Here is a 24,813-nt window from a genome sequence, read left to right as displayed (position 1 = left end):
AAATGTGTTTATAATATTCGTTTAAAATTTGGATAATATTAATATATTTAATATTTTTAAATTATGCGTTTTTTATAAATTTTATACTGCTTCTTCATACCGCTTGGTCGCAGTGCTACCCAATTCCACTGCTTACTTTCTCACTTTCCCCACTGCTCAGCGATGTGGCATCACCGACTATTTGAGTTCGGTTCCACACTGTGGATTTCAAAAGCAGTTGCTTCAAGTCGTTTGGCGCGTGCGGGTGTGCCGCTCGTTATTTTTCGTTCAGCCGCCGGTTGCTGCATTATGTGTGTGTGTTAGTGTGAGTGTGTTGAACGGGTTTTCCTTGTGGGCCTTTGAATTTTTGCAAATTACACAAAATTAAAAAGTAATGCAAAATTGTGGTCCTTTAAATTAGTGCCAGCGAACCCTGCTTGGCGAAAAGTGAAATCCTTAAGGCAGCATTTTTAATCTACAGTTTCAACAACAATTGATTTTTCGCGTCTTCTGTGGCACGACGGCGTGCGCGTTTGGGTGTGTGTGTGTGTGTGTTTGTGTGCGAGTCCTGCGACGACCTTCGGCGTATGCCGTTCAAATATAAAACCGAATTTCAGTTTGCCAGTTATAACTGGTAATACGCACACACGACATACAAAGAAAACAAAAGCCACTGCCTGATCTAAACGGGTCGGGTCCTGACTGCAGGAAGTTGCCGCCTGAGCTGCTGTTGCAGCTGCCGTTGCCGCTGCCGACGCCGCGTGTTTTGTTTTTGTTGTTGTTGCTTGTTGCTCCGCTCAATCCGCCTCATCTGACCTGGCGAGAGAGCGCAGGAAGAATGAACAGTTAATCGCGCGCGCGTGTGTACTCGTATGTGTGATGGACTGCGTGTTTGTGCATTCAATTTGCACAAAATAAAACGTTCATAATTTGCAATTCCGCCCGTCCGCAAACAAATAAAATTGCCATCCATTTTAGTGCCGTCTCGCCGCCTCAGCTACACCGTCAGCTTCGCCATCAGCATTTCGTGAGTGCAAAATAATTATAGAATTATCAGCCATTGCTTATAACTTCAACTAAAGTCGCTCAGAAATGTGCGTGAACGACTCTGAAAAACACCCTACAATTTTCGAGCCAACATTAAATTGTTCATATTTTTCATTCGACAATGCACTTTTTTTTAAAATCTTCTTTTGTAGAAATTTATTTTCTTAATTTAATGGAAACCTAGAAAAAATTCACCCACATTTTTGACGGCTTTCTAAATGCAAAGTTACGGGCAGACATGCTAATTATTTGCACACAAATTTTTTTGTTATTTTACAATTATGCATTGCAAATAAATTATTAAAGACGGTTGTTGTTGCCGAAAACTAGTATTATTGATAGTTTTAAATGAAAGAACATGTTGAAAATCAGATATCTAAAATAATTTACAAATTTAAGAAGAAATTATTTGCCTAAGAAAAATATTACTTTTAATAGAAAATTTGTTTATGTTCTTAGTCAGAATCTTATTCAAAATTATAAAGCTAATTACTTAAGTCTAAGATTTACGAAATTCAATTTTGGGTTTACAAACTGATTAACATTTTCGAAATAAATTTGTGAAAAATTGAAAATTGTTATCAAATTTAATATGAGTTCTTATGTGAGAGGAAACAAACTATGTAGTCCTTTTTCGAACTTAGCAGAACCTGGAGTAATGTCGAATATGAATTAATTTTTAATTGATTATATTTAAACTCTACCCATTCGTTTATTATTCGTGATTTATTACTTCGTACTTCTTTGTATATACCCGGCAATTGCAATCATATTTTTATACTCTACAAAATGGCAAATAATTTACTAACTTATTCTCTAATAGATTTTTTTAAATAAATAAAGCAAATGATCTTTTTAAATTCGATTCGTGATCAAGAATATCACGCCACGCCTCCTTCTCTGTTTAACATTCGCAATAAATCTTAAAGGCATTTGTTAGAGGGTGTACAAAACACGCACACATTTGTAAATACAGCTCAAATTTGTTTGTGTGTGTGTGTGTGTGAAGAGAGAGAATGTGAGCGTGTGGGGAGCCTCTGACATTTTCATCAGCAACGCCACACCCGTACCCCCCTCATAGCAGCAGCAGCCGCACACGTTGTGACGCTCTCTGCAGGAACAACAACCAAAAACAACTTCAAAAGCGGCTGCAACAACAACAACACCTACTCGCCTGTAGTTGGCACAATTTCCCTCTTCTTGTTGTTGCTGCTGCTGCGGCGGCTGCTCTCTGTGGGTGAGTAGTAAAAACAACAATAACAATAAAGTACAATTTTGCGGGTAGAAAGTTGTTATTGAATATGCGACCATAGAGGCGTAGGAGAGAGAAGAGATGGGTTGAGATAAAAAGAGGCGGTGGGGCAATGTTATTAGTAGGCGGCACAGCCAAAGAAGTGAAGTCAACTGAAATAAGAGAAGGAGAGAGAGGGAGTAAGAGGGAGAGCGTGGCGTCAAATTGTCGTCACTGACGTTGTCGTTGATTTTGTCCTGCCACCCCCTCCCTCCTTTCGCAATCTACCAGGCATTAATGAATGGCTTTTGCGCATTGTTTGCTCAGTTTAAAGGTCAAGCGATGTCGCGCTAAAAAGTTGGGACGAGCCAAGCCCCAAACTGCATTTCCGTCTGTTTACATAGGGAGTTGGGCCGGCTTGGGCCGAACTAGTTCCAATGACGGAAGTATTTCAAGGAACTACTGTACTAGTTCTTTGGGCTTAGTGCATATCGTTCCTGCAGTCAATTATTTCGTTCAATGAACGATTTATAAGAGTTTCAACGAACACTATTTGGGAAGAAAGTCGGATCCATAAGATCATCTCCTAAAACTCTAGGACGGCTTAATTTTTCTTCATACCGAGGCTTTTTTTGAAGAACCATTTTGGTCCAGAATGATATAATATTTGAATTAAATTCAATTGAAGAACGGAAGAAGAAATCATGTAAACGAGCCTTGACTCTCAAAATGTATGTTATTAATCCAGTAAAGTTATACTGAAGAATATAGAGAGGTATTCTATATAAGATGTTATTTTGGGCATTTAGGACAACGCCTTTATTATATTCCTATTGTAGACTCAAGCTTTCTTTCATAAATCCGGTTTCCATTTATTTTCTTTCGCATGTTTTAACTTGTTTAGTCAATAAAAAAAAGTTAGAACCATGCGATTAGTGAATAATGTAATCAATAAAAAATAAATTGTAATAATTTGATAATGTATCGATGTCGATATTCATATATTTCCATAATAAAAACCACACAAATACATACACACATCTATCCATACATATATACACCTGTACTACGTATACGTATACACATATGTAAATCTATCGTAACTTCATTTAAGTTGCATGAACTAATTGGCTTCGTTTTATTTGCTCGAAAGTCTGTGCAATAACAACAACAACTTTTCTAATAATAATCATAAGAAAGAAAAACAACAACAAACTACAAAACGCAACAGTCAGGAAAAGCGCAATTTGATTTAAGCTTGTCAGTCAGTCAGTCAGTTGGCCACACGGACAGACAATTACCATATTCATGAGCCGATTAGAGAGAAATTAAGAGTTGCTCCGTATTGTGGCGGATGCGGACATGCGGACCGTTTAAATGCGTTTTAATAATAGATGTTACAATTGGTCTTAAAGTAATCTTTAACAATCGTTCGGAAACTTCAGGAAAATGCTAATTGAGCTCAATCGACGCATTTCCCCATTTGAGTGCTTCAGAAAATGTAAAGCGACAAATTATATAACAAATTGTTGTTAGTTGAAAAAATACAGATATGCATATTTTACTTGAAGTGTAGAAGAATAAGATACTTTTATTTGTTTATCTAACCGAATAAAAATAGTTATGAGCAAGGCTGGGTTCTGGCTTGTCATTCAAATGACGAACAAATTTAATGGCAGAGATTGGATATTAACGTCATTTTAATTGCATTATAATAATATAAAATTAGTAACCTTATATATATGAACATTATATGTGATATTGTAACTCCATGTGGAACCTGAAATCGTTTTAACCACATAAGCTATATTTACTAAATTTTAAAGATATTCGAACATTTAGTCGAATTTAGTTTAACAAATTTCCGTTGGGTGGTAAATAATAGGGTATTTGTATTGATAGAGTAGTGTTTCTGCCAAAACTACCTAAATAAACAGTTACTTTTCGAATTGTTGGAATCTTTTAAATTAAAAATCGAAATCAGGAATTTGAAACAAATGATAAAACCGTAAGCTTAATTTTGATAAACTTGCGTTAGCACATATGTATGTATCAGGAAATATAAGATTATTTACTACACCGTGATTGCTCTCGCTTTCAACACATTTCCGTTTCCCCATAAAAAACATTAATCAATAGGGTTTATCCGGAATCGAGCCGTTTGAAACAAGTAGTTGATATTTAATAAATAAGAACACTCCTTCAATTATAAGAAATCGAATTTAGTAGCTCTCAACATTTCGAGCTCTGCTTTTGCGAAAATGAATAAATTTGAACTATTTCCTGATTCCATTCAACACTTTATATTTCTCCCCAGTAGACATTTATCGATTGGGCTTCTCAAGAAAGAAGACCAGTTAGTCATTCAACCCATTGTTGGTCTTTCTTTTGCTAGAATTGTTTGCATTTTGTATTTGGACTTTCATTTGTATTGTTATCAGAACGATAGCAGACTTTGTGTGAGCATATATAGTATGTATATAGACTGACTTCAATTAATGAACGATCGCTGAATAATAATAAACACTAATAATCTGAATGACAAAAGCCGCCATGGCGTTCAATTCCATCGAAACTTGTTCTAAACGTGCGAATTTTAACAGCAAAAAAGCTGGCCCCGTTGATATCAACAAAAAACAATAATTGATGTACATATTTGTATATACTATACATATGTTTGTATATACGAGTGTGTGTGTGTTCATACACATAAATTAACTTCGAAGTGCTTTTTATTTTTTGTGCCAAAATCCAAGGTCAACTCGATAAAGTCACGCTGTGATTTGATTGCGATGGTTGGGCTCAGAAAACTTTGTCCGTTCTGCGGTCCGCGATTCCAAGTGTTTATGTGTGCGAGTATGGGGTTCATGTAATCCAACGTATCGTCTTACCCTACACAAAAGGATTGCAAGCATTAGATTACAAGATTACAAGCACTAGGAGGGGTCTAAACAATAACAGACATTGACAGACAATAGGCCCTGCTTTGTTCAAGGCAGAGGAGTAACGAGTTCATGACAATTATGGCCAAGTTGACACTGAAATTCGTCGAGCGAGACATGACGGCGACACGCCCTCAACCCCCTCCCTCCTCTGCCTCACAATCTCTGAGTCTGGCACACACGATTTGGCTTCGATTCAAGTTAAGATGTGTTCTTTTTTTTAAATTCGATCCATACATTATATCCGAAGTGTGAAAGGGGATACTTAAAGGTATGAATGTATGTAACAGGTATGACGACATGTTTTTCGGTCCCACTGTTTGTCTGTATGAACGGCGAGAACTTTTGAACCATAACAACAAGGGACACTAAACTTTGCGTATTTACTTTACTTATGTATAAGCGTATATACTTTATCACAAAACATTTAAAACGTCATTTCTTTATACAAGCTCCCATAGGAATGATAAGTCGAAAATCGCTTTTAGTGCCAACAACTTTTTTGTTTATCGCGATACTGTAACCAAATTGCATTTAAATAAGTTGTTTCAAATTTCTCACTATATTATGAAGTGTTGTTAAAATCGGAGCGCTATAACATATAGCTGCCATAGGACCGATCAGTGCGATCAATCTTAGCACCAGCAGTTTTTTTATTATACGCGATATTTTAACAAAACCTTTAGCTTATAGGGTTCTTATGATGCTTTACTATAATCTGAAATCTATTTCAAAAATCTGAGAGCTGTATCTTATAGCCGCCTACAAACTATAGGCTAAAAAATAATTCCCGGGAGCAAACAGTTTAGGTTTTATATAATGCCCAATTATATTTTGAAATCACTACATTTTATAGATGTCTTTAAAACAATCGGTATACTTAGAACTCTTAGTACCAATAACCTTTTTGTTTACGATGATATTTTAACCGGATATTAAATTTGATAGTTTATAAGCCTGCTCTATTGTATACCAAAATTTTATAAAAGGGATATGGAAAATTGATAAACAAATCAAATTGTTTATCACGATATAGTATTTACAAGTTTTCATGAAGTCTTTCTTTATTCTATTCATCGAAATTGGTGTAATATATCTTATAGTTAACATAGGAAGTTAAGTTGTCTGGCTGCAAAAGAGGGGACGGGTTTAGAGTACGAGTAGATAAAGAGTTGGGCGTGTCCGCCTCTAATATTCTACTCGTTTGACTTCACTTCTTGACTGGTAATGAAAAAATTTTCTATTTTCGCTTTGCTATAATTTTAACGATTGCTTAAACTGAGCTGAGGCAGCCGGGTAGTCAGTCATTGTGTTGATGACGCTGGCGATGGTCAATGGTCGACGGCTGCTAGAAGTTGCGCTCTGGCCCTGCAGCGTTCCCCCTTGCCCTAACCTGCAGCGCCGTTGTGCAGAGTGTCATGTGGCGCGAGCCGCTAAAAGCTGCCAAGCGTGAAGTACAAACAAAGTCGCAGTTTTAGTTACTTTTGAACGCGCCTGCCCGGGCTGCCCGGCCTGCCTGCTTGTTGCCTGCTTGCCTAGGCATGATGATATGTCATAAAAAAGGCTTTTTGATACCTAAGCCGACCAACAGCAGCTAGCCAAGAGAAAAACAGAAGCGCAATAGCGGTGCAGAGACTTTCTCCATATACGATATACATGCTATACTTGTAGTATAGTAGTAGTAGTATATGACAAAACACAAACAATTTGATAGTTGCTACAGAAAAATTTGCGCTAATGAAATGGCCAAAGAAATGGCTCGTAATAGCAAAAGTCATCATCGTGGCGTGGCCTTTCAAAGGCGAGTCTTGAGTCGAGCAGAGTGGAGGGAAGACTGAAAAGTAAATCGACTCTATTTTTTTTCTCTTTCGAGTTGCTACTCGACTGGCCCACAAGCAGACAACGAACAGCCATAGCTATATAGCATTCATAACAAAAGCCAACGAAAGACAAGTAAATAAATACATAAATACATATAAAATAAATAAATAATCTGGGCTGCTTGCGGCTTGTGCCAGTTTAGCAACATTAGACATTAAAGCGACTTCTTTTGCCCGCCACTTCTTTTTAGCTTAATGGTATTTTTATGAACTATATTCATAAACAAACGCCTACATATTCGTTGGGTATTTGCGATTTTAAAATGCCGCTTGAGACGTACAAAGAAAGCACTTGTGGATGAGACATCGAATCAGCGTTAGGTCGGGGTCACCAAATGTTAAGACATCACCTTGTTCGATCGATAACAATCAAAGGCCACGCCACTCATGTTGGAGTAGCCTTTTAGCGCAGTATAAGGGTTACTTTCAAAATATATTTTATTTATTTATTATATTTTTATGTTAACAAACAATGACTGGACAATTAAAAAAAAAAGCCTCACAGGCTAGGCAACTAGCCTAAGTAGGAAAAATCTAATCAAATTACAATAATATCTCTAATAATATCTAATAGATCTACCAAATAAACAGAACGACTTAACAGAGAAAGAAAGCTTAGAATTAGTTAAAAGCTAATTTAAAAAATAAAAACATTTTTCTTTGTAATACATATTAAAAAAAAAAAAGTTTTACTTTGTAGTCACAATTGCTTGGCGATAATTTTGTTGTGTTTTTATATGTGTACTGTGTTTATTCTCATGAAATAATCTGATTAACTTGTTTCTGTGCGATTAATTTTTGCATCTATCAATCCCATTCCTTATCTTATTTTAATCGGTCCCGTTCAGTACGATTATCAAATTCTGAAACTATTTCGAGGCTTTTCAAAATATAAGCCAGTAATTGTATTTAATTGAAAGCAAACTGTATCCCTAGAAATATAAATGGGGCCTTCAAGTTAAGATTTCCAGTATGTAGTAGCATAGTTGAGTCTTCCATTACACTCACTTTTCTGGGAGAATATTTGAAAGAAATATTAACTTAAAATATGTTTTTGAAATATGGACAAAATGGATTCGAAAGTAAACAAATAATCCCATTTCCAGAGAAAGACAAAAATTAAAAAAAAAATATGCACATTTTGAAAACATTACCACGCCGAGCTCTAATAGTAAATGCCTACAAAGTATATTCATAATTGTTTTATTTTTGATAAAAACAAAGAAAGCAACAGACTCTCAGCATAATTTAACATTTAACATTTTAACATTTGGCTGATTATATTTTTTGAAAAAGAGCATTCTATCTTCGATATAGAGTATACATACATATATTCGGATTAAGTTGCTGTTCCTTGCTTAATTTTCTTTTCATAAAATGCAAAACGAAACTTTTGCGTGTGCCGTCGAATGCCAAGCCTTTAGATGCGGCCAAATTGTTTATGCCAAGCCAACAGCAACAATAACAACAACAACAACAGCAAACTAACAAAACTTCAAAAAAGAAAGAAGAAGCGAAGCAAATCAGCGATCCGCTTCTTCCTGCTACGAGCATGCCGCGACGGTTTATTATTCCTATAGTTGCTGTTGTTGTTGTTGTTATTGTTTCTTCTATTACCCAACCCAACTATTGCCCATCCCGGCCCCAACCCCAACACCAGCCCCAGCCCCAGCACCAGCCCGCGACCCATTCGTGACAGACAGCTGGCGTCCGCATGTGTGTGTGTGTGTGTGTGTGTGTGTGTGTGTGTCTTTGTGTGTGTGTGCGTTTGTCTGCCCCATTCTCTTTGATTCATTGAGCACGCGGCGGGGCCAACAAATTGAAACTGTTACGAGAAATAGCAACAGCAACAAAAGTTGTGGAAAAACGAAAAACTAAAAAAAAAAAAATTGAAAATTTAGAAATTATGCAGCGTCGTTTGCGCACCGATGTGCCACATGTTGGATAGTACCCTCACCTCATGGCCTCTTGCTAGCGTCCCGCCAGCCGCCACGACTCCATTCGTTAGCTTGTCGCGCATAATGCCCGCTAAGTCGGGGCAGGTGCAACTGCAACTGCCTCAGTCCCAGCCGCAGCCACACGAAAAGAAAACCTCCAAACGCAACCCGGAAGAGTGTGCGCAAACGTTCTTTGCGCCCAAAGCGCCGTCCCAGCAACTCTCCTTGCCCCCTCTACCTCTCTCTAGAGGCTTGCCACAACAACTGTGCAACCCATACACTCTGAGAATAACTGAGATCGTAAATCAAAATCAAGACAATCAAGACAGTTGAAACATTTAGACCAGGAGGCATTCCCAAACCGCTTAGCAAGAAATATTTCAAGAGCAAATCCATGCCCCTTCAAATTTGTAGACATTTTAAAGGAAATCTTGTGATTCAGTTGCTGTTCGTTTGATTATTTATTTAATTATAGCTAACAAAGAACTGCTAACTTTGCAAGAAAAAGAACAATATAAATATAAAAAAATTATTAATAAGAAGAAATTAAAAAAAAAAACTTATAAATATACAAAAGAATTCAATATATTAAATAGTAGAACTTAAAAATAAAATTCAGACAAGTGGAACAAGCAGTAGAGTAAAATAGGATTAGAGAATTTCAGAATCAAGTTGCAAGTATATTAATGATGAAATAGTCTTAATGGAGTGTTCGAAGGATATGTTGTGTGAAAAAAGATTGTAATTAGAATACAACACACGCAAGGGTTCATGTGAAGCGAAGTTAGATCTACAAATAGCCAATCGAAGGGTACGAAATTATGCACGAGTAAGTCTTAAGGGAACTGCCAAGTCTACAAGGCTGAGAAGGAAAGGGGAATCTATATCACCAGAAAGAAGTTTGTGAAATTCTACTGTGATGTAAGGAAGGTAGGTCTATTAAGAAGGAATTCTTTTAGCCAAGGCTTGGCTCACGTTAGAAACGGACCCCAGTTCTAAAAATTCTTTCTGAGTATTATATCTATTCTTTCTAGTATCGGAATATGTACCGGAAGAGTTTTGTTAAATTGTGTTTATTTCTGTTTGAAGAGTCCTAGATGGGCACGAATATTTTTGTAAAAATTGCAAATGAAAAAGTTACAATTCGCATCTTTACATTCCGAATTCAATTTCACTTTTCTCGTCCTAATACTTTTCTTAATTTGAAAAAAAAAGAAAAAATGCTCTCAGTGTGGGGAGACGGGCGGCCACCAGAACTGGGCGCGCCAGCAACTTGCTGTTTGCTACCAACTCATTATAACTGTGACTGCAGCGCCCAAATCGAAAAGAGAATCCCTCCTTGCACCCCCAGGTCGCCGGTCGCTGGTCGCACTCGTTTATAATTCGCAGCACAAACGTTTCACTTCATTTGAGTTTCGTGGGTCGTCGCCTTGTGCGCACTCCAACAGGAAGTGCTTTGAAATTGTAAGCGACAACACCAACAACACTCGTAGTTCTCTTCATTCAGGGTCCACCGATTTGTGCCCACGCCCTTTCACAAACCGCCATCAACCCAACCTGTGCGCAAGCGTGAGAATGCCATTGGCTTAGAATTTGGAGAGTGCAGCTTACATTAAATCTACAGTTGAAGTCAGCCATGACAATCATTTAATTGCTTTTTTTTCTTCAACCAACCAACCACCCACTCACCCACCTATCTATACACAATGCCAAGGGGGCCATCAATTCATGGCAATTGTTAGTTGTGGGGAAAGCGGGGGGAGCCGGGGGAAAAAGGGGTTTAACTGCGCTCGCATCTTGACAGCCAACAATAAATTGCCACAAAAATTGAAATAAATTGTTTTCAATGCAACTACCGCTGCAACAACAACAACAACAACAACAGCAGCAGCAGCAGCAACAAAAACAACTACAGCAACAATCTGGGTAGCAATCAGTGGAGAGGAATTTATGCATAAGCCGGGCAGCCGATAAGCCGGCATGTCTATATACTTACATAAACTTAAATACACACACACACACACATATACAAACTTTGTTATGTACTATATGTATGTCGCATAGTTGACAATAAGTTCGGCATTTGACGAGCGAATTGCCGAAAAGCTATACCCGTTTGGGCAATTTCAATTGACCTGATCAGAGGCAGTCAAGCAGCATAAAATATAAAATGCATCGATATACTTGTATCCCTACTGATGACATGACTTTTTATGTACTTAATTATTTATCTTTACTTGTAAAGAGAAGACTGAACCTAGTACTCATAGGGCACAAATTCTTCACAGATTCTGAGTAATAATAAAAGACTCCAAAATTACGTATAACATTAGCAATTGTATAGTACGATAAGATTCTAAAAGCTTGTTGGTTTCTTGAGGATCATATATGTACATTATTATACCCTGTACCCGTAGGGTAAAAAGGGTATATTAGGTTTGTGCAAAGTATGTAACATACAGAAGGAAGCATCTCCGACCCCATAAAGTATATATATTCTTGATCAGCATGACGAGAGAAATCGATCTAGACATGTCCGTCCGTCTGTCCGTCCGTCTGTCCGTCCGTCTGTCCGTCTGGATGAACGCGAGGATCTCAGAAACTATAAAAGCTAGAATAACCAAAGTTGGCATCCAGATTCTCCTAGGTCCGAGTAAGGACGAGTTTATTTTTTTTTTTTTAATTTTCCCCCCCCTTCCCCCGCTACAGAATTTCGTCAATAGCATCCACATTTCAAATGCTACCTAAACCAAACTTTGCACACATAATTAATATATAATTGTCTACTGTTGTTCAAAATTTTATTCAATTCGGTCAATTCTAAGAAAAGTTATTAGCGAAACAAATTCTCGCCAGTACAACCCCCACAAACTGCAGCAACAAGTTCGCTCTTCTTCTTCCTCTTTTTGCTGCTGCTATGGGCGCATATAACTCAGTGACGGAAGTTTACCTGGGTACAGGGTATTACACTGTCGGGCTTGCTCGACTGTAGCGTTCTCTCTTGTTTATAAATGAAATAATTATTCGTTAAGTTTGTTCAACAAATTTAATGATTGTCCACGATGGACAGTTTTAAAACACTCTGCTGATTAAAAAAAAAAATAAACATTATTAGTAATGAGGAAATGTCAATACATTTATTTAGCTAACTCAAAACCTAAGCTGGATTAGATTATAAAAAAGCATAATTCCCGTTTCATTCTTTTGTTCTCACACCCATAAGAACTGAAAGGGAAAACAATTTCTCTTTGAAAAATTAATTCTTTTTCACTAAATATTGTCAAGTATTTACCAATATCGATATAAAAATGCAACACTAATGATATCTTAGTTCAAATGTTGGTCTATTTCATTGGATGATTGTAACCTGACTTCAACGTGTTGATCGTAGGGTTGGAAAAGCGATGGTAAAATAGTTTTTAGGTCTCTGCACATCAAAGGTGATAAATGTATGGCATTAGAAATGATTTCTCCTAATCTGGAATGCTTTTCGTATCCTCAAGATAGAATACATCGAGAACAATTTTGAAAATCTATGCGCTTCCGGCTCATTATTATTCATATTTGGTTATTAATATATTTTCCTACTTTATAGATTCGCAAGACATATGTATAATCATATCTGATAAGAATATATTCTCACCCATTCTATAAAATTTGAATTTAGTTGTATGTATTAACAAAACAATAAAAATCATTCGGGTTTTAGGTAGATTCTATATATCCTTTCAAATGTTGTAAATGTTTACCATAAACCCGTAGCTGCGATATTCCACAGTCGGGTATACACAATCTTATCTCTCTTACTAGCCGTTGATATCCACAATCGATCGGTTTCCAATATATGAGTATTAGAAACTTTTATTCTTTGGTCAATATATTTGCTTTTGTAATAATCTGCAAACAGTTTGTGAATTATGCATCGTACTGATGACGATTGTGTGTGTGTTGGTGTGTGTGTGTGTGTATGTGTGGAATAGTGGCTTGTGCGTGACAAAAACTGACATTACCAGCGCACACATTCACGAGTTTCTTTCGGCCTTTAGAGTCACGCGCGCTCTTTAATTCTGTCCAGATTCCGAGTTCAAGTGTATTTTTATGTAATACTGAGATATGAATAGGCTACTTTTAATGCCAGAAAAAAGGTGGCAGTACAGTGAATTACTTCTTAAAGAGTTGCCTAAATAATGTAAGGACCAAAGACAAAAAATTCAGTTCTAAATAAACCATAAGTCAAATCACAGTCAATGGCCAAAATATTTAATTAATAAAAGTGTGCATTTTCGCCTGTTGATTAGAATTAAATTGTCGTAGGTTTTGGTTGTAAAAATAAATAACATTTGGAGCTCTCTATAATCATAATTGTACGTGTTCTCTATTTTTATATATAAGGACATTTGTGTCCTAGCAGCTGGAATCGCCAAACTTAACATACTTCTTAATAAACTATAAATCGTTAACTTCTTTGTGACAATCTAGTTTTCATAGTAAATTACCAAATTCGTCCACTCTTGTGGTTTCGTGAAATCGCAAATGGTGATCATCTCTTCGCTTAGCATTTGACGCCTTCAAGCACAGCTCTAGTGTGGAACTCCATTAACATTGTGTGTATGTGTGTGATTGTTTGTGGGTATTTGCATTAGCTGTGTTGGCGGGTGGGAAGGGAGAGGGGGGGGGGCGGATAGACAAATCTTGGCGATGGCACAGGGTGTGTTTTTCCCCCCAGCACGGCAGCACAGAAATTAATGCCAAGCCAAGCGGAGCAACGCCAACGTAGAGGAATTGCAATTGCAACTTCCAACTCGTTGCAGTGTTGTTGTAGCTGTTATGCATTATTGCTGCTGTTGTTGTTATTGTTGTTGTTGTTGTTGGTGTAATTAAAGTGACAACGTTGTTGCCGTCGCTGTCGTTGTCGTTGTCGCTATCGTCGCACATTGACATCGGCTGGCATTATTTTTACGCTGTCAAGCGCTTTAATCGAATTAGCCGCATTGAGCGGACTGCGGAGGAGCAGGTGACGACCCTCCTTGGAGGCAATTGAGAGCGTCGCTCATTGATTGAAGTTAATGTGCCGTAACGCTATTGCAATGAACCCTTTCAGTGGCAAGTTATTGTCGCCTTCACCCCTACACCTGCAGCTTAGCCCTCCGCCCTTGTCTCACTCTCTCTCTCTCTCTCTCTCTCTCTCTCTCTCTCACTCTTTGTCTGTGCAATCGATGTTCAGCGGCCAAGTGGGCGGGTGCGAAACTATTTGCAAAACCTCTGCGGGAGGTCAGTTATAGTTCAGCCATAGGGCCTTTGGCTCGCCTTGAACCATTGCACACCAAGGTTCGATGCATCGATGGATGCTTCTCAGCCGAATGGGCTGCAAACTGCCACATCAGTTCCGGTTTATTCACGCATAATGCCTACAATTTGCTTTGGCAGAGATAGCAAGAGGGAGAATCGAAGGCCAGCCAACGATATGTGGAAACAATGCCCAACCATCTTTCAGGGCCAGGGCCAGGGCCGGGGCGACAATACAGACGTCCAGCTGCCGCGACAACTTCATTCCCATTGGAAAATACAAATAGATACTATTATGTGTGTGCGTATGCGGATGCGTACTTATGAAATACTCAGAAAGCCATCAAATGGTTGATGCTGATGGGAAACCAGCGAGCTAGCGAGCGAGCGTGTGAGCGTCGCGCTGTCTGTTGGGGATGGCATAAAGAAGACAAGTACTACATGTTCAATATGTATCCAGCAGATACTTTTTTATTACGCATACACCCGCAAAAATATGGCTAATGGCATTAAAAAGTTCACTACTACTACTACTTAGTTATTATTAGTTCTTCGAATTTAGCAGCTTTTTCTCCAGATTGTTTCTAAATACAAAAATATCTAGATAATTTCAAATTGGATCAAATAAAATGCATTTTGAGCAACGTATAAGCTGAATGAACTTCGAGATCTGTGTAACCGCTATGATCCCCAAACTTCACATTGTCTTGTGACTTCTTCTTCGTCTTATCAGTATGGAAATCAAATTTATTATATACACGTACTATAAGTAAAGTCTTTACTTTATTTTTGATAGCTTCCATGGCATTTCGATATTGTAACTGAATTCTTAGCATACTTTTTACAACTTTTTTCCGGTTTTGTGTTCAGATTATAATGATCTTTCGTATCTACTCTTTCTCTCTCCCCAATCTTATTCACTGCAGAAGGCGTGCAAACACCATGTTTTGTTCCCATATACATATGATCGACATGAAGATCTAAAGTTTAATCAAAATCGGCTCATAAAGCTACTAAGCAACAAATCCTATTTTTCATGAATAGTAATAAGGTTTAGCTCTTCTACTTGTACTTACTTATTAGGTATTAATTATTAAAAACTTTCGTTGGTTATGATGGCACATAGAACTTGTGCAAAGTCCCGTATGCATTTATTGAAGGCTTTTAAATCTTAAACTTAAAATGATCAATTTTCACTGATTTAAGAAGGTAATTGAAGATTCTGTCATCCGTTCTCATGAACTATTTGTCTGTCTGACCCTAGCTTAAGCGATTATTTGTTGCTAAAGAATCTATTTACGAATTCTTATTAAAATATTTATTGGAAATGCCATTAAACATGGGTCTTCTGTTCTTTCAAATGTTCTTGCTCAGCAACTAAATAAATCATTATTAAATGTGGCTTTGGGTAGTCCCCATTCGCTCAGTGTATGCTTGTGAATGCTTGTGCTCTTGCTCTGTTGGTCGCTTATCCAAGCATGCATACAATTCTAGGGCCCACATGGAAATTGTTTAGATATTGCCGCGTACTTTGCGTCTTCGTCTTCTTCTCAGGCCCGGGCAGACGACAGCCACAGAGGCGGTTTAAGGGCGACTTATGTCTGAGCAAAGCGTCTCGTCGGCATTGCTGACGCACTCTTATGTCTGCACACTCGTCCTCAAGAGCGCCCTTCATTAGCCCGCAGCGCCAACGTCGCGTCGGCTTGTGGTTTATCTGGCAGGGCGGGGCAGGGCAGGGCAGCTGCCATATGGAAAGCACTCGCAGCTGTCAGCGGCTTGGCTCTCCTTATCGCCCGTCTGTCTGGGTACTGAGAACGACAAGAGAAGATGTCGCTTGAAATCTTAAAATGAAACTAAGCGTTGCTGGAGTGCGAAGCTTGAAACAAGCTTTAAAACTATGCGATGCACAAAGGATCCTGCTGAGTTACATACTTACTTAACTATCCACTTTCTAAAACTTAGAAAGTCATATACATATTATGTATAATCGCCACAAATGATACTCCAATTAGCTGTGAAACTGGAGCAACTTCATTATGCCAAAAAATTTTGGCAAATCTCTCGGAAGATCACATAACAAGCCGCCCAGCCCGCAATAATGAAGCTGGTGTCTTGTGTTTCTCTTCCCACTGGGCCCCGAAATGGAGAAGAAATATGAAAAATTAACATGAATATGTGTTGTATCTAATTCGCCAGATATGTGTAGATAATTACAGTCGAGCTTCCTCACAACGAATTCACTTAATGATATAATGGAGTATAATTCAGCGACAGAAATGTGCTGTGATACGAAATAGTACAATAAAGCTGTCAATTGATGGCTGATAACAAATCTAAAGGCATTTAGTAAATGGAGCTTTTTTAAATTTATTTAGACTTATAAGTTAGGCTCACTCTGAATAACCTTTTAATAACCTCATAAATTCATAACCTTGGCACTTCCAATATCAGAAATAAAGAAATGGGGCTGAAGATCATTCGACAAGTCAGATAATTATATTTATGTACGATTTTAACGACTGGTCTGACCTCTTCTAGATACTGCATAATCTTACTCGATTGAACAGAAACACTTTTTAAAAATTCCAGTTGGAATAGTCGAAGTGTAATTTTTCAACTGTGACTTTCTTTGCCCACAATTATTTTAATTAATTCTTTTTTCATATTCGACTTCACTTTTTCGATGTTCTTTAAAATGTGGATTCGTTATTTTTCGAGTATTTGTGTTTTAATTCTCAGCCTCCGATCGAATGTCATTGGATTTGAACAATTAGTAAGTTCTTTCGAAGCCAAGTTCACGATCTAAGCATTTTTTCGTTTCATTACACATTTCACATTACACTTCACAATGAAAAGGCCAATTCACATTTCTTTGATTTATTTTTTATTTTTTTTATTTTTTGAATCATTGCCGTAAAACACAACTGTACATTAGTGCTCTGATATATAATGCTCAGCAGGATGATATGGCAACAAATTGCTTTGACAATAAACTGACGTTGCTGGCATAATGAGATCGGAATGATGTGGCCAATGAGCTCGCATCGGCGACAGTAGGGAGCTCGCTATTTGGGCATGAGGCATTGTTGTTCGAATGTGGCGCGATTTCTTGTACAGATTTAAGCAATGAGCAATGACTATTGTTGCCTACGCAGCCAGCATATGTTGCATGACTACGACTATATACATATATGACAACAATAACAGAAAAAAAGAGTGTTCCAAATCATTTAATTGTGCTGCAGCTGCAAAGCTGCCAGTCACTACATTTGGCAAATGGCGAAAGCCAAGCTAAGAGAGCGAAAGAGGTGGAGAGATAGGCCCTCATTGCATGTCAGGTGTTGTCGCCTGTGAACTAGTTTAAGTCCATCAACAATGCTAGTGGCAAGTAGGCGATTCTGCCACTACCGCACCGCGCCGATCCACTGGCCAGCTGTCAGTGCATTTGCATGTTCGCAACTTGCAACGCAGCGGACGTGCCACAAATGGACGGAACGGGACAACGGCACTGCCGCATGCGTCTAACTTGACCGAAAAACTCGCTCAATGCGGCACAACTGGGCGCAGAGGAATGCGGACAACGGACCCAAATACACACGCACACACACACACACACACACACCATGACAAAGAGACACACAAGGAGTGCGTTCGATACAAATTCGTAATCCATTCTTTCGCTGGTGTATAGAAAGGTGAAAGGGTATATTATTATGAGCTCTGAATACAGCTTACAGGCGGAAAAAGGTCATATTAATGATGTACTATTTATATAATCAACATGAAGAGACGCATACATTTAAGCATGTCCGTCTATTCCACTGTTTGACAGTATGAACGTCAATAAATTTTTAACTACAATAGCTAGGACCATACTGGGTTTATCACAAAATAGACACTTATATAATATCATTCCAAAACTTGTTTAGTATCTAGTTATAAAAAACAAAATAGGTTTTCCTGCAGAACTGACTGATTGGTAATCAGCGCGCACGCCAAACGATAAGATTTAAGAAGCAAGACACAAGTCTTCTTTTAAGATGCGAGTTGAAATGAATTGAATATATGAATTGGTTTAAAATGAAGATAGGAACCCAACGAAACAATACGATATGGCCAATTGTTTAAGCGTTGATGTTTAAGTAAAAAAAAATTAACATAAAAACAAATAATTAAAAGGGCAAATTATACCTAAACACTTACACGATATTCCCCATATGCGATTTAAAAAGTTATAAACAATTTCATCAAACACACTTCTCGCATGTGGCAAATAATCTAGAACCACAGCCACTGCATCCCGATGTCGTCAAATAGCTGGTGATCGTGTAATGTGGGAAAAGGTCGTTGCCGCACACAAGTTGTTTGTTTAGAGCACGTTGGATAAAAAAGCGGGATGGGATGCATCTGGGTGGGGCGTGCAGGTAGCCCGCATAAATGCCAGCGGCCGAAAATATCCACTTGTGGATGCTGATGGGGCTATTTGCAAATTGGGTCGTTTGGTGTGAGTCACTCTCTCATCTCTTCCACTCTCTCTCTGTCTTGCAGTTTATTGGAAATGTCCGCAACGACACTTTTAGACGTGAAGGAGCAGCATTTGGAGAGCAGTATGGCCAGAGCAGACGAGGACTTGGTGGCCTGTCTAGGCGCTCTGGAACTGGGTAATGAGGCAGCCAGTGTATCAGACAACACAGTGACAAACAGTCACATACAAAGCAACTGCAATGATGGCAGCGACAGCGGGCTGGACATAGCCAGTTGCTGCATCTCACGCGTCACACTGGAGCGTGCTCTGAGCAGCAACAGCGGCGGCTACACCAGCAGCAATGGTGGTCTAGAGGAAAGTTCCACCCACACACAGAGTCAGCTGAGCTGCAATTCCGATCTCTACGAGCTCAAGGCTTTGCCATCGTTGTCAACGGCTCAGTCCCAGAGCCATGCCAGCTACGATTGTTGCAGCGAAAATGGCAGCGAAAGCTCCAGGGAAGTGCTGGAACAATCTGTGCCGAAGACGCCGGTGCGTCGCGTGAATGGTAGTATAAAGAAAAAGGTGGCCATGTTCGAACCTTCTCCAGGGCCTTCAAATGCAAAGGCAGAGGAGCCCCAGCGGGGTAGAGTGGTAAATCTGAAGCGGGCGGTCTCTCTGCCCCGCCATAGTGTAGGCCCTGCCACACTGGCTACCCCAACTGCGGCCTCCACAGCGTCCACCTCCACATCAAGGGAGAAACACCGAGGAGAGCGATTATCCTCGGCCTCCTTTCGTATACCTTCGACAACGGCAACAGGCGTGCCGACGCCCACTCGTCCAGCACGCCCACAAAAGCCGGACACGCTGACCAGCGCCCTGAGCCGCACTCAATCTATTAGCATGCAGCGTCTAGTGCAGCGCACACCATCGTTAAGTCGCGCCCGCACTCCCGGCACGCCGTCCGACGATGGACGATGGCCAACCAACAGAGGCGGAGGCTCCGCCAGACGTGGTATGTCCGTTACGCCTGATGTGACGGCCGTTAAGATGCGAAACAGCATGTTAGCCAGTAGTCTCGGCTCTGGAGGCTATGGCACCTTGCCGCGTCAGCGCAAACAGCAGTCAGTGGAGGATCTCAGCGGGGCTGGGAGCCGTGTGTCGCGTAGCAACTCGATTACTAGAGCTGATACACGTATGACCGCATCCGTAATGGTCATGTCCTCAAGCACTCGTCGCAGCTTGGTGCCGTCAGTGACGGCCAAAGTGAATTCATTGCGACGGCCCCAAGCACTTCAACGCACGCGCATTTATCATGAAACGGCAGTACAGACTGCCCTGACCAGTCAGGATTTGGATCAGGTGTTTAATGGCGGTGTGGCGCAGGCACGTGCTGTGGATGCCGTGGAGCAGCGCAATCAGAGCACACAGGCTGAGGATGTGCGGGATTGCGAGCTAGAGCGTTTGCGTGACGAAATCCGTCAGTTGGCGCAGCGGGAACACGAGCTGAGCGGCAAGTTGCAGCGAGAGCGTGAAGAGAAGTTGGCCATGCAACGGGAGCTGCATCTAAACACGGAGCGTGTGATGGGAATGTTGGAAATGGCGAGAGTTGTGGGCGCTAATGCGGGAACACCCACCTCTGAGGACAGCGGCGATGGCAGCGGGCACGACAGTCTACTAATGCTCGAGTCCCAGATTCAGATGAGCGGTCACGAGCTCTTCGAGCGTCAGCAGGAGATAAGTCAATTGCGGGCCCTTGTTCGGGCGCTGCAAATGGAAATGCGACGTTCGCTAGCCACACAAGAATGTCTGATCCAAGAGAAGGCAACAATCGAACAGGAATCGAGTGAATTGCAAGACTTTCTACAGCACGAGAAAGCGTCACTGTGTGATGCCCTCAAAGAGTTAGAGACAGAGAATCAAGGCTGCAAGGCGCAGTTGGCCAATCGTGAGGAAGAGGCAAAAGTGTTGCGTGACGAATGCAGACATTTAGTGCGTCTGAATGAGCAGCGTCGCCAGGAAAATCGTCTGCTACAGACCAAGTATTCCGCACTAGAGACTAAGTCACGGGAGCTCATACATCAGCAAAATGCTTCGGTGGCAGGGGCTTCTACGGCCTTATCAGGACTACATTCACGCCTCGATAGCCTCGTGGAACAGCTGGTCTACTCGTACAGCATTTCCGAACAAGACTTGGAGGTGAGACCTCATAATAAATATTCATTATGGCAAATTAAAATCGTCTTTTTCATCCTCAGGACATACGTTTTCAGAATGAGGCGATTGCCACTGAGGCAGACAACTCCCAGAATGGTAACAGCGGCGGCTCCAACGGCAAGCCCAATGCTCTCGATCTGCCGCTTGAACAAGTGACAGCCAACGAAGCCCTACACACGCTGGTACTCGCCAGCGATGGCTCATTATCGCCGCAACGTAATCAGTCCTTTATAGCCGCCGTCATCAGTGCCATACGCCAGGCCACTACCCACTCGGGCAAGCGCTTGTCACTTCGTCAAGGTGGGAAGCGAAACGGCACGGCTGTACAGACAACGGCGAGCGGCCAAGTAAATGCCGCAACGAACGAACAAACAACACAAAATGGCACTGGCGGTGAGTTCCAGAAGATAACTCCTTAGAGCGGCTCAATTTCATTTTCAGTCTTTCGTTCTTTAGACGATTCCGACTCCACAGAGATGCTGGACTCTGAAACGGAACCCTGTCTAATGATGGACAATGTACTCGAGGATGTCGTGCACCCAGACTCGCACTCCCACAACATGGTGTCCTCGTGCACGGGCATGATATCGCAAATCGAGTTGCCCACAGAACTGATCAGCCAATGTAGCCAGCCAGCGACGACAGCCACGGCCAATGGCGATGATTCATTGCAACAGTTGTCCCAGGCCATCACGAATCGACAGCAGATGGAACTCCACATGCACAAACTGAATGTGATGCCCATCAAGTGAGTTGCACTCATATTCACTATATTGTTGAAAACCCATTTCTTATTCGAGCATTATTAATCAATCACTGAGAACAGCCTGAATATTAACGATTGCTTCCTACAGCTATCTTGAGGGTCGAATCTTCACGCCATTTTATTTACATTTTTCCTAACCAATTGAAAGGGACTAGCTCCAGCCAACACGCCATACTTACTCATATTTTATTTCTGCCTGCGGAAATATAACTCAAATACAAATCTATTGAAAAATGTTTTTACACTGGAACCCTAGGCCATGAAATTGTTGATCTAGAGGTCAAGGCCTTTGCGGCTTATTCCTTTACCAACCACCCCTGCAGCGCTTAGAATTAGATCTTCATAAACTTCTCGATCAAAATAAGAATTATGGCTAAGTAGTCTTCCCATCTCTCCCCCCTTGAAATGTGGAGAGACTTGCAAAATGCATTCTTTTCAAATCTTTTTTCAAATCTTTTATCTTTACTTAAGATCTGTCCTAGGTTGGACAATTATTAAATTTTATGATACCCTTAAATTTTCGCAATCATGCTTCTGTCATGATGGTTGCCTACTCAGAAACAAACTCACATTGTGGGATTCCTGCTAGCTCGTTGAGCTATGCCAGGCCCATTATATTATTTAAAGTAATATAATCTGCCTTATCCGAACATTCTTAAACACTGGAGCTCCTAACATTTGGAATCCAGGCGGCGAAATTACTGGACTAGGCTTCATCATATTTCATATTTCATCTCATAGAAGTGTCTTCGGAGAGAAATCTGATCAGAACTTTGATAAATTTTACTCATTTCGCAGCAATCGCGATCAGTGTAATACCGAAGATCTCAGCTGTCACGACTCCTTGGCCGAGTTGCCTTCTTTAATGGAATATTCCACAGCTCAGGCAGTGGTCGACCAAGTCATTGAGGTGGACACCTTGGTCACAAAACTGCTAAAAGTCCTGAGACTTGTTCAGATGGACAATGACAATTGCATACAGCAGCTCATTGTGGATAAGTTAGTGATATTCTGAAATTTCAGTTCAATTGATTCTTCAACTGCTAATCGAAATCTTGGCCTGTTTAGAAACAAATTGCAACAACACAAGGAGGACATGCTTGAGAAACTGAAAGACTTGGAGGATGTCAATCTAAAGCTGCAGGACGAGCTCATGGATGCCACTCAGGAACTGATGATCAAGGGTAGTGATCTGACGAGCGCCAAGGCTGAAATGCAGCGACATCGCAACGAGATCGACGTAAGATTTTAGCCGAGACTAATATCACTTTTGGACTTTTATGTTGCGCGCACCCAATGAAGACATTTCTATATATCTTTTCATTTCGAGATATATTTCCATATGTTGTTTTATTATATTATATATTTTTTTAAAAGCGTTCGGATGGCGTCATCAAGTTTTTCCTTTAACTTATGCTACAACTATTACTATTATGCTTTAGTCATAATCTTAGGCCAATGCGCCGTTTGACATAAAGAGAAAATAAAACGCATTGCTTATTTAAACTTTGAGTTGTACTTATAATTTGTGAATATTCTCAATTGATTTAAACGTTATTTCATCAACACTTTGTAACCCACAATCAATCAATCCATCAATCATTCGTCCGCCATTCATCAACAATCGACTTCATGGCCACCAACAACAACACAATCAATCACAACTTAAAGTTCAAACGCCACGCACTCTTTCGTTTAAACTGAATCGCAAACCAATCCTAGACCCAGATCACTTAAAAGAGACTACTAATTGCATAACGCACGCCATAAATCTGACTCATTACCACAACTACCACTGCTACTAATTATCCGGCAGCGCCTCAACGAGGACATCTGTACGCTGAGCACGCTCTGCAGCAACTACAAGAAGCTCTCGCCAACCACAGAGTTTCCGCCCATGCAGCTACTGACGCCCAACAAGGCGCCCGAGGAGGGTGATGTCCAGGGCATTCTTAATCTCCTGAAAATGTGGCAGGCTGGTGGACAACTGGAGGATGTGCGTATTAGCAGCTTTATGCGCAATCTCTTCGCCACAAATGTAGGTACGAGCACATATCCCTCGATGGTTACTGTATACTCCAATTCCTAGGCATCGCGTACATCGCTCCTAAAGGATAACAACAATGTGGAGCGCCTACGCATCTATGCCAATCAGTTGGAGCACGTGTCCCGCGTACTTGACGACAGTGAGCTGCACCAAGCGGTCAACTATGCGCCTTTGCAGCAGCTGCGACAGGACATAGAGATTGTTCGCCTGAATGCCAACTGGACCCAGGTGCTGGGCGAGGACAATGTGACACAACAGCCCAACAATCTGCCCGATCAAAATGCCAATGGAAGTGCCCCGTCCGCCGATGTGCCGCAGCCGCTCTGATTTGTGTCAAATTGTTGATCGTGCATATACCATATATATGTGTCCGATTCTTCTAGTTGTTTACTTATATGTTATGTAGTTAGTTCGAAATTTTTGCGTCCAATCAACATTTTGGCGGTGCACGGGCGAAACAGTCAACTACAGAGTAGAGATTAAACTGTTATATTCGGGACTGCCTAAAAGTATGCTTTAAAAATTTCAAATAATTTAGAGCCCATAATATTATTTATTTCCTAAAGACTAAGCGGTATTTTAAAGAGCATTAAGCTCGTGCAAAGTAAAGTGCAAGATTTCTTAAAGTTTGAAAAGATTTTGCAACACCTTTATTACCATATGCCGAAGCCTAGCTTACATCGGGGTCACCAAATGATGAACGGCTCCATTTCCGTCACTTCTTTCTATTAAGGAATACGAGCACATTCCACAGTAAGCAAACATATTTTAAACAACCAGAGTATTACTATTAAGGCTCGATTTAGTTAGTATTTATTTATTTATTATGGCTAGACTGTTTCAAACGTGCACTGCGTTTTGACTAACGCTAAAGCTCATTTAATATTTGTCCTCCTAGTGTATTATGTTTATGTATTAGCTTTGGGCCTTCTGCTTACTAAATAGTACATACAGTACGCTTCACTCGGCTAGAGTGGTTACATGAATTTATGCGTCAATTTAGGACAAAAACTAAT

At 40.2% G+C, this 24,813-nt stretch overlaps 1 protein-coding gene across 2 annotated transcripts; it reads left to right on the top strand.

Moving 5' to 3' along the window:
• The first annotated feature begins 282 nt into the window (after positions 1-282).
• LOC115632136 lies at positions 283-24,716 on the top strand. 2 transcript variants are annotated; one of them, XM_030529151.1, is made up of 8 exons: positions 283-1,006; positions 18,851-20,966; positions 21,026-21,377; positions 21,441-21,732; positions 22,549-22,749; positions 22,819-22,990; positions 23,567-23,788; positions 23,864-24,716. In XM_030529151.1, exons 2-8 carry the CDS (start codon positions 18,861-18,863, stop codon positions 24,122-24,124), a joined length of 3,606 nt encoding a protein of 1,201 aa, XP_030385011.1. In that variant the 5' UTR covers positions 283-1,006; positions 18,851-18,860; the 3' UTR covers positions 24,125-24,716. The 2 variants fall into 2 exon arrangements, with proteins under 2 accessions (XP_030385011.1, XP_030385009.1); XM_030529149.1 differs by having other exon boundaries at positions 284-1,006; positions 23,840-24,716.
• Positions 24,717-24,813: the final 97 nt, after the last annotated feature.

The sequence above is a fragment of the Scaptodrosophila lebanonensis genome, unplaced genomic scaffold (assembly GCF_003285725.1).
Source record: "Scaptodrosophila lebanonensis strain 11010-0011.00,11010-0021.00 unplaced genomic scaffold, SlebRS2 tig00001415-arrow-pilon, whole genome shotgun sequence".
NCBI lineage: Eukaryota > Metazoa > Arthropoda > Insecta > Diptera > Drosophilidae > Scaptodrosophila > Scaptodrosophila lebanonensis.
Note: the sequence above shows the minus strand (reverse complement) of the source record. Positions and strands in the feature narration are given on the sequence as shown.

Coding starts and splice junctions, on each gene's coding strand:
- LOC115632136 (XM_030529149.1), top strand. CDS start 18,861: ATGTCCGCAACGACACTTTTAGACGTGAAGGAGCAGCATTTGGAGAGC. Junction 21,378..21,440: donor AACACAAAATGGCACTGGCG/GTGAGTTCCAGA, acceptor TTCGTTCTTTAG/ACGATTCCGACTCCACAGAG. Junction 22,750..22,818: donor CAGCAGCTCATTGTGGATAA/GTTAGTGATATT, acceptor TGGCCTGTTTAG/AAACAAATTGCAACAACACA.